Source organism: Elgaria multicarinata, chromosome 1 (genome assembly GCF_023053635.1).
Source record: "Elgaria multicarinata webbii isolate HBS135686 ecotype San Diego chromosome 1, rElgMul1.1.pri, whole genome shotgun sequence".
Taxonomy (NCBI): domain Eukaryota; kingdom Metazoa; phylum Chordata; class Lepidosauria; order Squamata; family Anguidae; genus Elgaria; species Elgaria multicarinata.
This window is the reverse complement of record NC_086171.1, coordinates 215,270,285-215,284,313: the sequence shown is the minus strand read 5'-3', so window position 1 is coordinate 215,284,313 and position 14,029 is coordinate 215,270,285. Positions and strand designations below refer to the sequence as shown.

General features: G+C 49.5%; 1 protein-coding gene across 5 annotated transcripts in view; it reads left to right on the top strand.

The window, feature by feature from the left end:
- The first annotated feature begins 1,418 nt into the window (after window positions 1–1,418).
- The window catches only part of RBCK1 (RANBP2-type and C3HC4-type zinc finger containing 1), a 29,451-nt gene continuing 16,840 nt past the window's right edge, over window positions 1,419–14,029 (top strand). The window contains exons 1-6 of one of the 5 annotated variants that reach the window (XM_063147400.1): window positions 1,419–1,484; window positions 2,056–2,204; window positions 7,715–7,772; window positions 9,108–9,252; window positions 11,004–11,097; window positions 12,763–12,961. In XM_063147400.1, coding sequence (XP_063003470.1) covers window positions 2,058–2,204; window positions 7,715–7,772; window positions 9,108–9,252; window positions 11,004–11,097; window positions 12,763–12,961 — 643 coding nt within the window. In that variant the 5' untranslated portion in view covers window positions 1,419–1,484; window positions 2,056–2,057. Of the gene's footprint in view, window positions 1,485–2,055; window positions 2,205–2,318; window positions 2,337–5,013; window positions 5,136–6,568; window positions 6,587–7,714; window positions 7,773–9,107; window positions 9,253–11,003; window positions 11,098–12,762; window positions 12,962–14,029 lie in introns of those variants that run through there. The other 4 variants (XM_063147403.1, XM_063147402.1, XM_063147405.1 and 1 more) reach the window with 4 other exon arrangements.

The window sequence follows — 14,029 nt, the reverse complement described above, 5'->3', positions numbered from 1 at the left end:
TCAGGGATGCTTTTGGGTGGATTCCTGCATTGAGCAGGGGGTTGGACTCGATGGCCTTGTAGGCCCCTTCCAACTCTGCTATTCTATGATTCTTTAGTGATACATTGTAAGCCGCTCCGAGAGCCTTTTGGCTGAGGTGCGGGATAAAAATACGATAATTAAATAAATAAATAAATAAATAAGGCAGCGGTCCGTGGGAGATCCGGGCCAGTGACGTCACGGGGGATCCCCTCAACCCCCGCGGGGCCTGGGGCGGGGTGCCCCCGGGCGTGCTCGGCGCTGCCGGGGCCTGCCCGCTCCTCCCCTTCCCCGTCGGGCCGCCTTCGCTTTCGTTTTCGGCGCGGCGGCGGCGGCCTCCGGCTCCTTTCCGCGCCTGCAGGTCAGTGCCGGGCGGTGCGGGCGGCGATCCGGGGGTGCGGCGTTCCGGACAGGGGGCCTCGCGCTCCTTTTACAGGAGAGGGATCTTGGGGGGTGGGGTGGGAGGTGTCCTTCGTTGCATCGCTCCGCTTGCCCGTCCCCTGGGGCGCGATCCTGCCGGGGGGCCCCACGCACCGTTGCGTCCCGGGATCGCCAAGAAAACGCAGCGTGGGAGAAAGAGGGGGGGGGGCATCAGAAGCCGCGGGGCTTCCTTCCGAGTAGACCCTGCCCCGGATCCGAACGGGAGCACCCTTGCCTGGTCAAACTCCGGGTAAAAGGCGTTGAAAAGATCGCGCGCGCCTGAGCTCAACGGCCCCTATATATCTGCGGCAGGCGTCGACAACTTGGCGCCCTCCAGGTGTTTTGGACTACTGCTGGGAATTGTAGTCCAACGCACCTGGAGGGCGACAGTTCGGCGAAGATTGCTCTCTACGGGGCGTAAAAGTTCTTCATTCGCGTTCGCTCTTCCTTCCCTTTTTTGGGGGGGGGAGGGGAATCTTTTCTTTCCACGCCGCCCGACACCCTCCCCTATATCTCCCCTTCTCTCCAACGCCCCCCACTTCTTACTGGAGAGCTCCGCCCCATCCCTGCAGCCCAAAAGAACCGAACTGTGACTTCTCTCTGGGGGGGATCTACACTACTGCTTTAAAGCGCTTTATAACAATCTTGACAACTGTTTGAGCCCAGGACACAGTTTTCAAAACGTTTTCAAAGTGCTTTAAAGCGCTTTAAAAGCAGTAGTGTAGATCCCCTTGCCCCCTCCCCCCCGGCAAAAAACCCACAGCTGATACTGGCTTTTTTAAAAAAAATTAAGCTTATTAGTAATACTCCCATAGCGCTTAATAGAATCAAATCTCTAAGAGGTTCACATAGCCTTATTTTTTAAAAAACCCATTTTAAAACCCTTATTGACAACCCTTCCAACTACAGGAACGATCCCCGTCACATTTTAAAGGCATGCTTGAAAAGTTCGCTCTCCCAAAGCTGGCGTTGGGAACAGGTTTTTTTAGGGAGCCCTTCGGCCCTCACTCAAGACCAGTGCCAGACTATTTTGAACCCTAGGCAAGGTGAGCTACTTTCACACACACATACACACACACACCCAAAAGAAAATGCCAACTTTGATTTTTATTATTATTATTATTATTATTTATTTATATAGCACCATCAGTGTACATGGTGCTGTACAGAGTAAAACAGTAAATAGCGAGACCCTGCCACATAGGCTTACATTCTAATAAAACCATGATAAAACAATAAGGAGGGGAAGAGAAAGCAAACAGGCACAGGGTAGGGTAAAACTAACAGTATAAAGTCAGAACATATTTTTAAGAACATATGGTTCCTGGAAAAAATAAGAAGCACAAAACTTGAAACTGCTAAATTGATTTTAAAGTGCAAGAAATACGTCACGCCAATTATAGCAAACAAATTGGAAAGGAACGTCGATGGGTCTAAAATGCATTATTTAATAGGAATATCACCTCCAAATCATCCCCCCCTCAACTCACACACGCGCACGCACACACACACTCAGCATCACTCACTCCAAACAAACACACGCATGAACACATGCATTCACTCAAAGACCTCATGCTCCCCATTCACCCATACATTCTCTCTCTCTCTCTCTTCCAGGCATGTTCCGGAAGTCCGAACGTGGAGCCGCCCCACCCCCACCCCAGCATCCCTGGCTTCGCTTTGGCTGGGCGGGCGCGGGGCGCCATCTCGCCCGCCCAGGCCCAGCTGAATCCTCGGGCCAGGCCAGCTCACAGCCAACAATGCATGTGAGTGCTGTGCTGTGCCTGTCGCCCCTCTTAGCTTGGCGCTCTAGGCAGCCGCCTGAGTGGCCTCTATGGTAGCACCGGCCTTTCCCTCACTTGAATACTGACTTGCGAGTAGACCCATCAAAGAGCAGGGTGCTGCACCCAGGCATGGATGGTGATTCTTCGCTTGTGGTGCTCTTGTAGCAAGCTGCAGTGTGGGGTTTTGGAGTGGGTGGGAACTGAGGCATTGTCGAGGGGAGTTTAATTTCTCTGGTTTGGGAGATCCTTTACTTACTTGGGCTGTTTCTTGTGTGGATTGTTTTAAAAAATAATATTTATTTATTTATTTATTTATTACATTTATATATCTCCTCATAGCCGAAGCTCTCTGGGCGGTTTACAAAGATGAAAAGACTGAACATTAAAAACCAATGTACAACATTTAAAACCATAAAAATGTAAGAACACCTAACATTAAAAACAATTTTTAAACTGTCAGCAAGGCCAAAGACAGTTCTGGAGTCAGTTAAAAACTCAACATATGCTGTTAAATGCCCGGGAGCAAAGAAAAGTCTTGACCTGGCGCCGAAAAGATAACAATGTTGGCACAAGGCAGGCCTCATCGGGGCGATCATTCCATAATTGGGGGGCCACCACAGAGAAGGCCCTCTCTCTTGTTGCAGTCCTCTGAGCTTCCCTCAGAGTAGGCACCCGGAGGAGGACCTTAGATGTTGAGCATAGTGTGTGGGTAGGTTCATGTCCGGAGAGATATTCCCTCGGGTATTGTGGTCCCAAGCCACGTAAGGCTTTTTAGGTGAAAACCAGCACCTTGAATCGGGCTCAGAAACATACAGGCAGCCAATGCAAGCAGGCCAGAATCGGTCTTATATGTTTGGACCTTCTGGTCCTTGTTACCAATCTGGCCGCCTCATTTTGCACAAGCTGCAGCTTCTGAACCGTCTTCAAAGGCAGCCCCACGTAGAGTGCATTGCAGTAACTTGGAGGTTACGAGAGCATAGACAACAGCAGCCAGGTTATCCCTGTCCAGACGGGGGCGTAGCTGGGCCACCAACCGAAGCTAGTAGAATAATAATAATAATAATAATAATAATAATAATAATAATAAGGCACTCCGTGCCACCGAGGCCACCTGGGCCTCAAGTGACAGAGCTGGTTCTAGGAGAACTCCCAAGTTACGAACCTGCTCCTTCAGGGGGAGTACAACCCCATCCAGAACAGGTTGAGCACCCTCCATGCTTTGCTTTCTCTACTCTGCCTATGCCCAGAGGCTAGGTTTATATAAAAAAAACCAGGTGAGGCAGTGGCTGTTCTGAACCAGTGCCTGGGCACGGTAATGGACTGGATGAGGGCTAATAAACTGAAACTCAATCCAGACAAGACGGAGGTACTGTTAGCGGGTGGTTCATCTGTCCGGCAAGGTGATGTTTGCCCTGTCCTGGACTGGGTTGCACTTCCCCTGAAGGATCGGGTCCGTAGTTTGGGGGTGCTCTTGGATCCAGAACTGTCACTTGAGGCACAGGTGAACTCCGTGGCAAAGAGCACCTTTTATCAGCTTAGGCTGATATACCAACTGCATCCTTATCTGGACAGAGATAGCCTAGCTACAGTGATCCATGCTCTGATCACCTCTCGTTTGGATTACTGCAATGCGTTATACGTGGGGCTGCCTTTGAAAACAGTCTGGTACAAAACAGGGCAGCACGGTTACTAACAGGGACTGGCTGACGAGATCACATCACGCCAGTCCTTTTCCAGCTTCATTGGCTGCCAGTCCAGGTCCGGGCCCGATTCAAAGTGCTGGTATTAACATTTAAAGCCCTAAACGGCTTGGGGCCAGGCTATCTGAAGGAACGCCTCCTCCCGTATGTACCTGCCTGGACCCTAAGGTCATCCTCAGGGGGTCCTTCTCCGTGAGCCCCTGCCAAAGGAAGCGAGGCAGGTGGCTACCAGAAGGAGGGCCTTCTCTGCTGTGGCACCCCGGCTGTGCAATGAGCTCCCTAAGGAGGTTCGCTTGGCACCTACATTATATGCTTTTAGACGCCAGGTGGAGACCTTTTTATTCTCCCAGCATTTTAACGGTCTATAAATAAATTTTAACTTGGTGTTTTAAATTTGTCATTTTGCATTGCTGCTGTTTTGATCTGGTTGAGCTTTTATATTGTATTTTATATGATGGTTTTATACTGTTGTTTTATACTTTGAATGTTTTTAATTTTTGTGAATCGCCCAGAGAGCTCCGGCTATTGGGCGGTATAGAAATGTAAGAAATAAATAAATAAATAAATGAACTGGAGGTGTTTAGCTGGTGCAGAGCATCCTCTGGTGAGGAAAAGTCCAGCCAGTGCAGCAGACTTCAAGATCAAAGTCTGTGTTTGTTGTATGCTTTTCTTCCTAGGGTGAGTTTGGCCGCTTGGCTGCCCTGAAGCGAACGCTTCGCTTTGTCCCACCTTCCTCCCCGGAACTGCTGCCTCTCTGACTCTGGCTCTGTTTGTTTATCGCTCAGGCATCGCCCCACCAAACAGAGCGACTGCTTTTATTTCCTGCTTTTTTCTTCCCTTTTTGACCCTTTCGTTGTATGCAAAGAGTCATCCTTAAAGTTTCCATTCAGAAAGGCTGAAGACTTCTATCCGCTCTTTCCATGTGTACAACAGAATGGGGCTGGAGAATGGTGCAAAGACACATGATGCCCCACAACCCGTCTGGACTCCTGAACGGTGCCTTAGAGAGGAGGCCACTAGGAAACCTAATTAAGTGCCCCTGAACCCCTTGGTGGGCTAAAACATGCCCATTTCAAACCGAAACTCTTTCGGAGCACAAGGGCAGCCGACCGCTATGCACGAGGAATTTGCTGACTTCACGTGGGGTTTTCCTGCCAAAGTTCAAGCTTGTAAAAGCTCCGATATTTCTCAGCGGAGTGATTCAGGCGTGACAGTGATTCATTTCGTTTTGATTTAATATGCAGTGGATTTTTTCTTTTAAAAAAGGAATATATAATTCGATGATTTAATACCTCATCTAGAGTATTGCGTCCCATTCTGGGCTCCACAATTCAAGAAGGATGCAGACAAGTTGGAGCGTGTTCAGAGGAGGGCAACCGGGATGATCAGGGGTCTGGAAACAAAGCCCTATGAAGAGAGTCTGAAAGAACGGGGCATGTTTAGCCTGGAGAAGAGAAGATTGAGGGGAGACATGATAGCACTCTTCAAATCCTTGAAAGGTTGTCACACAGAGGAGGGCCAGGATCTCTTCTCGATCCTCCCAGAGTGCAGGACACGGAATAACGGGCTCAAATTAAATGAAGCCAGATTCCGGCTGGACATCAGGAAAAACGTCCTGACTGTTAGAGCAGTACGACAATGGAATCAGTTACCTAGGGAGGTTGTGGGCTCTCCCACACTAGAGGCCTCCAAGAGGCAGCTGGACAACCCTCTGTCAGGGATGCTTTAGGGTGGATTCCTGCATTGAGCAGGGGGTTGGACTCGATGGCCTTGTAGGCCCCTTCCAACTCTGCTATTCTATGATTCTATGATTTAGAAACGGGCAAAAGGAATAATTTAAATGATGGCAAAATTCAAAGAAAAAGAATTCGCTCATCTACTATAGAAATGCTTGTTGAATATGCAGGGTGATTTTGATCATAAGAACACCAGAAGAGCCCTGATGCTGGATCAGACCAAGGGTCCGTCTAGTCCAGCACTCTGTTCACACGGTGGGCAACCAGCTGTCGACCAGGGACCAACAAAGCAGAACATGGGGCAACAGCACCCTCCCACCCATGTTCCCCAGCAACTGGTGCACACAGGCTTACTGCCTCGAATACCGGAGGTAGCACACAACCATCAGGGCTAGTAGCCATGGATAGCCTTTGCCTCCAGGAATTTATGCAACCCTCTTTTAAAGCCATCTAAATTGGTGGCCATCACTATATCTTGTGGTAGTGAGTTCCATCATTTAACTATGCACTGTGAGAAGAAGTCCTTTTATAGAAAAAACAAAAACAGAGAACAGGGCAACAGCTATAGGGGCAGAAAACAAAAGCGTTGACTCCATCTTTTGAAAAGGAAAAGCAATACAAAATGAACATCAGAAGAGCCCTGATGCTGCATCACACCGAGGGCCCATCTAGTCCAGCACTCTGTTCACACAGTGGCCAGGCAGCTGTCGACCAGCGATGAACAAGCAGGACATGGTTCAACAGCACCCTCCTACCCATGTTCCCCAGCAACTGGTGTATATAGTCTTACTGCCTCTGATATTGAAGTGATATCCTGTATTCAATTTGCTTCTCTTGGCAAAGGAATCCTCTGCCAGCTTGAGAGTTGCACAAAACTCTTCACAGAGCAGGTGTTGGCCTGTGGAAAGCTCGGGCTGCTATTAATTGGGTAATGATGGATTTTATGTTATTTTATTTTTTGTCCTTTCATAACTTGGGAAGCTTGTGCAACTCCTCCTCCTCCTCCTCCCCCTCCCCCTCCCCCTCCTCCTCCTCCCCCTCCTCCCTCCCTCCTCCTCCTCCTCCCCCTCCCCCTCCTCCTCCTCCTCCTCCCCCTCCCCCTCCTCCTCCTCCTCCTCCTCCTCCCTCCTCCTCCTCCTCCTCCTCCTCCCTCCTCCTCCTCCTCCTCCTCCTCCTCCTCCTCCTCCTCCTCCTCCTCCTCCTCTTCTTCTTCTTCTTCTTCTTCCTGCCATGTAAAAAAACACAACCCCCCTCTAATGTCTTTTGATCAAGTTACTATTAAAAGCACAGGAGCAGGGTGGGTCTGTAAAAAGTTGGCAGCCTTCAGAGTTCAGTGAGGTGGTTACGTGGCAGAGTCCATGCTTTCCATGGAAAAGTCCCAGGGTCGGTCTCTGGATAGGATCAGGAAAGACTCCTGTTTGAAACCCCGGACTGCTGCTGCCTGTCAGACAATGCTGAGATACAAGATGGAACGAATCAGCGGAGGCTGGTGGTTCCGATGTCAGTGGGGTGGTGAATCCTCTCCAGCTTTCCGTCAGAACTCTAAAGGAGCTCTCCAAGGTGTGTGATATCTCCTTTAGAGGTCTGACTAGTTCTGACTGAAGCCCGGAGCGGATGCACTGCCCCACTGACATCAGAGCCACCAGCCTCCATTGGAGCCAATAGTCTGTTTGGCAAAAGGCAGCGTCTTCCGTTTCTTATATATACGTGCAGTCAAGTGTCATGCGCAAATCCTCCAGAGCTGGCCCCAGCTTGTTGCTAGTGAATGCACAGGTGCTGTCCAGTTGGACACGTCAAGCCCAAGATGTGTTTGTTCTTTACATTTTACTCTTCTAACTCTGTATTTTAAACTTATATCAATTTTGCTGCGTGGTTTTTATCCTGGTTGTGCTTTCGATACTGTATTTTGTATTTGTGCTTTTAACCTGTTGGTTGTTTTATCATGGTTTTAATTTTTGTGAACCGCCCAGAGAGCTTCGGCTATTGGGCCGTATAAAAATGTAATAAATAAATAAATAAATAAATAAATAAATAAAATTCTTTCTTTTTTTAACAGCCTCTGGATTCGGTGGTGCTGGAGGGGGAAGCGTTTATGGAGGACACAGTCAGAAAAGGTGGGCATTGTATGAGGCACGAGGTGGGTGTCCTGGGGGGCGGGGCGGGGGGCGTGCAGAGCAGTCGGGAATGCCCCAAGGGCCCTCGTAGCCCCCTTTCTGCTCTGGAATGCAAAGTGGTTTCCCCCTTGCTGTGTTGGGGGTACAGTCTGCAAAACTCAAGGCCCGCTGAAACGAAGAGGAGCTGGCTAGGGTGGCCATATGGAAAGGAGGACAGGGCTCCTGCATCTTTAACAGTTGGATAGAGAAGGGAATTTCAGCAGGTGTCATTTGTATGCATGGTGAAATTCCCTGTTCATGTACACTGATGGTGCTATATAAATAAATAAATAAATAAATAATAACAGTTAAAGCTGCAGGAGCCCTGCCCTCTTGACCAGATGAGGGCTGGGCTCCTGCAGCTTTAACTATTGTGATGAAAAGGGAATTTCAGCAGGTGCTTTGTGCATACAAATGACAGCTGCTGAAATTCCCTCCTCTATGCAACTGTCAAAGATACAAGAGCCCAGTCCTCCTTTTCACAGGGTCACCCTAGAGCTGGCTAAGTGCACAGTTTTTTAGGACCAAAATAGACTTCCTCTTGGCCAGTGATGGGTCCTGCTAGGAGGCCTAAGAAAACCGTTGGCTTTGGGAGAACCCCTGTGACTTTGAAACAGCTACTAGTATGATTTTATCAGTCTTGATATTATGTTTTATCAATTGGGGATGTGTGCATTTATAAGTAACAACCCTCTGTCAGGGATGCTTTAGGGCGGATTCCTGCATTGAGCAGGGGGTTGGACTTGATGGCCTTGTAGGCCCCTTCCAACTCTGCTATTCGATGATTCTATGCAGTATAAATATTTCAAACCGAAATAGAAATCAGGATTACCTCTGAGTAGACATGTATAGAATTGCACTGTAAATATAAAAATAAAAACATTTGGGGAAATGGGGCTGGTGAGAGCACGAAGCAGGGCCTTTTCTGTGTTGGTGCCCTTCCCCACTGAGTACCAATGTGCATCATTTTTGAAGACCTTTAAAAAGGTTGGATAGAGCCCACTAGTCCTGCCAGCTATTTCAGGTAATTTGTGGTTTTAGACATTTCTGCTGTGTTATCCCTGCACACTCTTTAAGTAGTTTTAGTGTAGTAGTTTGATCTGATAATTGATTTTATATAGACGTTGTCATTTTGGAAATTGACATTAAAACATGACTTTGATCACTAATTTATAAATGAACAAGTTTATAAACAATCAATAAAAAAAATCTGTATCTGCGGTTACTGCAACATCCTGTGGCAAGGAGTTCCATGGGTGAATTGGCCAGACCATTTAGCCCCTCTCTTGTTCCCAGCTGAGCAGCAGGCCTTGAGGCTGGCAGAAGCCATCGAAGGAGGGGACAAAGAGGAGGCCCAGCAGTGTGCTTCCTGGCTGGCGGAGCGACGTGTCCCTGTTGCCGTGCAGGTGAAACAAGAAGCCCAGCCCCTGCAAGAGATCAGGTGATTGCGTAGTAGCCGGTGAATTATATCGGGAATGATTTTGCACCAGGGGTGCAGGTCTCAGGCCTGTGGGCCAAATCTGGCCTGCTCAGGGTCGTGACGCAGCCCTCCAGGGATGGCCCCTCCCCATGTCCCTCCCCTTTCCTCCAACTTCCAATCACTTTAAAAGGTTCAAATGCCTCTCCTGAGGCAGTAAGCTACGACAGAATGGCATCTTTTTTTTGTATTTTTGGCCTCATGCTTTTTGCTCCGCCCCTTTTGCTTTTGGCCGCCCCTCCCACCACAGGAATGCACACACCCCCCAACAGCTTCTCTGGAATTTAATTCAGCCCTCAGGCTGAAAGAGGTTCAGCATCCCTGTTTTTTTCACCACCTGGTAATTGTGGGATCATAACTAGGGCTGTGCACCGCCTCGGACCCGAACCCTGAATCCGAAGTGGGTCGGGGTGGTTCGGGCCCTTCCAAACCGGATCCGAGGCGGTTCGGATGACGGCTGAGGCAGCCCGAATCTAAAGCCAATTGGCTCCAAAGCTTCGGGCTGCCTCGGCGCTTCGGAGCCCCCCCTCCCCCACCACCAGTCTCCTTACCTGCTGCCTCCGTCACTGCCGCCATCTTTCTTCTGGCGGCTTCCAGTGCCCCTGCCGGAAATGAAAGGGAGTAGGCTGTGTGATTTTAAGTTATCATGTGGCCTACTCCCTTTCATTTCCATCAGCACTGGAAGCCGCCAGAGGAAAGATGGCAGCGACAGAGGCAGCAGGTAAGCCCCCCTCCCCCTGCCCCACTTACCTGGGTCCGCCACTGCCGCCACCGGCTTGTATCTGGCAGCTTCCATGCGAGGACGCTGAAGCCAGGAAGTAGGCCGCGGCAGAGGCACCAGCTAAGTGGGGAGAGTTTTCTGGGCGCCAGCTGTGCAGCCGGCACCCAGAATACTCCGAGTCGCCTTGGAGGGTCCGAATTTTGCCTTGGCTTCGGCGCCGAGGCGGATTGGCAACCCCTGAGGCAGATCGGGGCTGCTTCTGGGGCTCCGGATTGGCCTCCGAGGCGGATCGGGGGGGGGGTCCCTGCACAGCCCTAATCATAACCTCTGCATTCTGCCAGTGTGGTGTAGTGGCTAAAGTGTCGGACTGAGAGTTGGGAGATCTGGGTTCTAGTCCCCTCTCGGCCATGGGAGCTCACTGGGTGACTTTGGGCCAGTCACAGACTCTCAGCCCAGCCCACCTCACAGGGTTGTTGTTGTGAGGATAAAATAGAGAGGAGGAGGAGGATTATGCACACCGCCTTGGGTTCATTGGAGGAAAAAAGGCGGGGATATAAATGCAATAATAAATAAATAAATAACCTCTGGTCAGTCCAGCTGTTCAAGGGATGAAAGTGAAGGTTGAATTGGGTCTCTGTAGCTCCCCTCCCTTTCACACCATGATCCAGCTGTTATGTGAACATGACAACAGGGTTTCCCCCTCTGAATACAAACACGATTGCCCAGGTAGAAAGCACAGGGGAGGTGGAGGGAACAGTAGTGGCTAAAATGTTGGACTGGGAGTCGGGAGATCCGGGTTCTAATCCCCACTCGGCCACGAAAATGCACTGGGTGATAAAAGCCCCTGAGACAGCCACCTCTGACGTTTGGTTGTGTGAATGAGCCTGGGGCTGAAAGAGCTCTTAAAGAAACAGGCAGCTGTTCGCCTGAGAATAAAGAGCCCTCCAAGTTCTCCAGCAGAATGGCCTTCTAACAGTTCGTTTCCTTCTCGTAGGTTGCAGGTGGGTGTGGAAGATGCCCAGATGAGCACCATCCCCATTTACCTGAAGGTCCAACCTTGCATGACTTTGGCATCTCTCAAAGATATGGTACGGGCTGTTGTGCGGATCTTGTAGAATCAAACTTGCAGCTTCCATGCAAGCTGCAGGATTGTCATAAAGACGGAAGAACATAAGGTGGGCAATGCCGGATCAGACCAAGGGTCCGTCTAGTCCAGCACTCTGTTTGCCAAGTAGGACGTGGGTGCAATAGCACCCTCCTCCCCATGTTCCCAGCATCTGGTATGTCTAGATCAGTGGTTCCCAAAGTGGGCAGTACCACCCCCTTGGGGGCGGTGGGATTGCATAGGGGGGCGTTAAGAGGCAACGGGGTGGCAGGGGCGCGCTCGAGGTGGTCTTTTCTGAGAAGCGCCTCTCCAGAAGGTCTTAAAACCCAGGGTCATTTTTATGGGAGAAGGTAGTTTGGTCCCAAGACATATAGGGGAAGAATCCACACATGTATTAATACCGTTTAAGAAGAGTCCTTTGAACGGTGAATTGAAATGTTTCAAAAGCACCAAAACACTAATGAAGAGACATACCCTGCTTGGTGTGCCCCGCCATGCCGGTTGCAAAACAGAGGCGTTCGCTCTCTTTTCCCTCCCTCCCTCGGCAAGCCTGCGGCAGGTGCTTCAGATTTTGAATAAATATTCAATTAATTGTTACTGTTTTGAATTTTATTGTTATTATCTTCCTTAGTGGGTCGTTGAAAACCATTATTTTGAATAATGATTTTTATAGTGTAGGGTAGGGGGCGCTGGGCATGAGTTTGTGGAACCAAGGGGGGCGGTGACCTGAAAAAGTTTGGGAACCACTGGGCTAGATGTACTGCCTCTGATACTGGAGGTCACAGGTAGCCATCCAGCCTAAAAGGTGCAGCGTAGCGAGGAGCATAACTTCAGTCAGCTAAAACTAGGCTGACATCAGTTTCACAGAGGACCTTTTCTTCTGTCGCCCCCAGATTGTGGAACGGCCTGCCGGAGGAGATTCGTAAAATTAACACTATGTGTGATTTTACGGCAGCTTTAAAGACTAGCCTTTTCCGGCAGGCCTATCCAGGTCAATGTAAAATCAAGGATTTTTAAGATGTATTGATTCCTGTTCTAATGTTGTTCCCTGCCTCGATCCAAAGGGAGAGGCGGGTAAGAAATAAATAAATTTATTATTATTATTATTATTATTATTATTATTATTACCCTAATAAATAACTTTTTATGAGGCCTTCCAATTGGGTTTAAAGACAACGACGCTGAATGCTGAGTTGCACAGAAGGTTTCTTTGCGTCTGCCGAATCCATTCTAAGAATTTTTATTTATTTTATTTATTTATTGCACTTATATACCGCTCCCATAGCCAGGGCTCTCTGGGCGGTTTACAGAAATTAAGATTAAAACGAGTATACAAAATTTAAAATTCTAAAACACAGAACATACACACACCAAGCATTAAAAACCGTTAAAAAAAAGCTAAACATGTGGGTGATTAAGATGTGCCGCCATAGGCCCGGGCAAAGAGGAAAGTCTTAACCTGGCGCCGGAAAGATAGCAGCGTTGGTGCCGGGCGAGCCTCTTCAGGGAGATCGTTCCAGAGTCTGGAATAGAAGTAGCGGTTCCCAAGAAAAAGTCGTGGCTCCCTCGGTTCTGGACCCTCTGGTGGTCACCCCTGGTCCTGCCACTGGTGGATGGATGGGCAGCTCACTCTGTTCTTCTGGCTTAGGTGTTCCTCCACTACGGTTTCCCTCCCAGCATACAGAAGTGGGTGGTAGGACAGAGGTTGCCTCGGGATCAGGAGACGCTTCACTACCACGGCATCCAGAGAGATGGCGACACCGTGTATCTCTACCTCCTCTCTGCTAGGGCAGCCAAGCTGAGCAAAGACACCTTCGAGCGCGACCACGAACGCAGGCAGTTGGAAGGTAAGTCTGCCGGGTGACTTGGTTGGTGGGCTGGCGGTGGAGAGAGAATCACCCAGAGACACACACACACACACCACTGGAAAACAACGGGTGACACTATAACAAGGAGTGGTGCACTGGGAGGTGGTGCACTGGGCTCCACACTTCAGGAAGGACGCAGGCAAGCTGGAGCGGGTTCAGAGGAGGGCAGCCAGGATGATCAGGGGTCTGGAAACAAAGCCCTATGAGGAGAGACTGAAAGAACTGGGCAGGTTTAGCCTGGAGAAGAGAAGATGGAGGGGAGACATGACACCAGTCTTCAAATACTTGAAAGGTTGTCACACAGAGGAGGGCCAGGATCTCTTCTCGATCCTCCCAGAGTGCAGGACACGGAATCATGGGCTCAAGTTACAAGAAGCCAGATTCCGGCTGGACATCAGGAAAAACTTCCTGGCTGTTAGAGCAGTACGACAATGGAACCAATGACCTAGGGAGGTTGTGGGCTCCCCCACACTAGAAGCATTCAAGAGTCAGGGATGTTTGAGCAGGGGGTTGGACTTGATGGCCTTTAGAGGACCCTTCCAACTATGATTCTATGTGGTGGAGGTAGAACTGGGGAATCCAGGCTTGTGAATGCCAAGGATCCATTTAGGTAGAATTCTGTGCATCAGGAGGATTGCTTTCGGAATACTGGCACACTTTGTGGCGATGTGCTGGTCCAGAGATCTGCATGGATCTTCCCATTTGCATAGTTGACTTTCTGGTGGGGGGGGGCATAGAAGAATTCCAGGGAACTCATGCCCACAGGGCTTAATCAGAACTGGGGATCCCCAGGGCTCAGCTCCAGAACCTGTTTCCCGTTAAGGTGGCAACTCAAGTTCTCCTTTGGGTTTTTTGTCACCACATGGCTCAAATGCTGCTATGTTAGTACATGCTGTTTCGTTGATATGACATAGAGCCGTGTGTGCCACTAGAGGCTTTTGTTGAACCACTTTGTTTGCATGCACTGCTGAAGAGGCAGGTCTGGTTTCTGTTTTAAATGTTGAAGTTGAAAATGTAGACTGAGTGGTGGCTTGCCTCTTCAGCAGT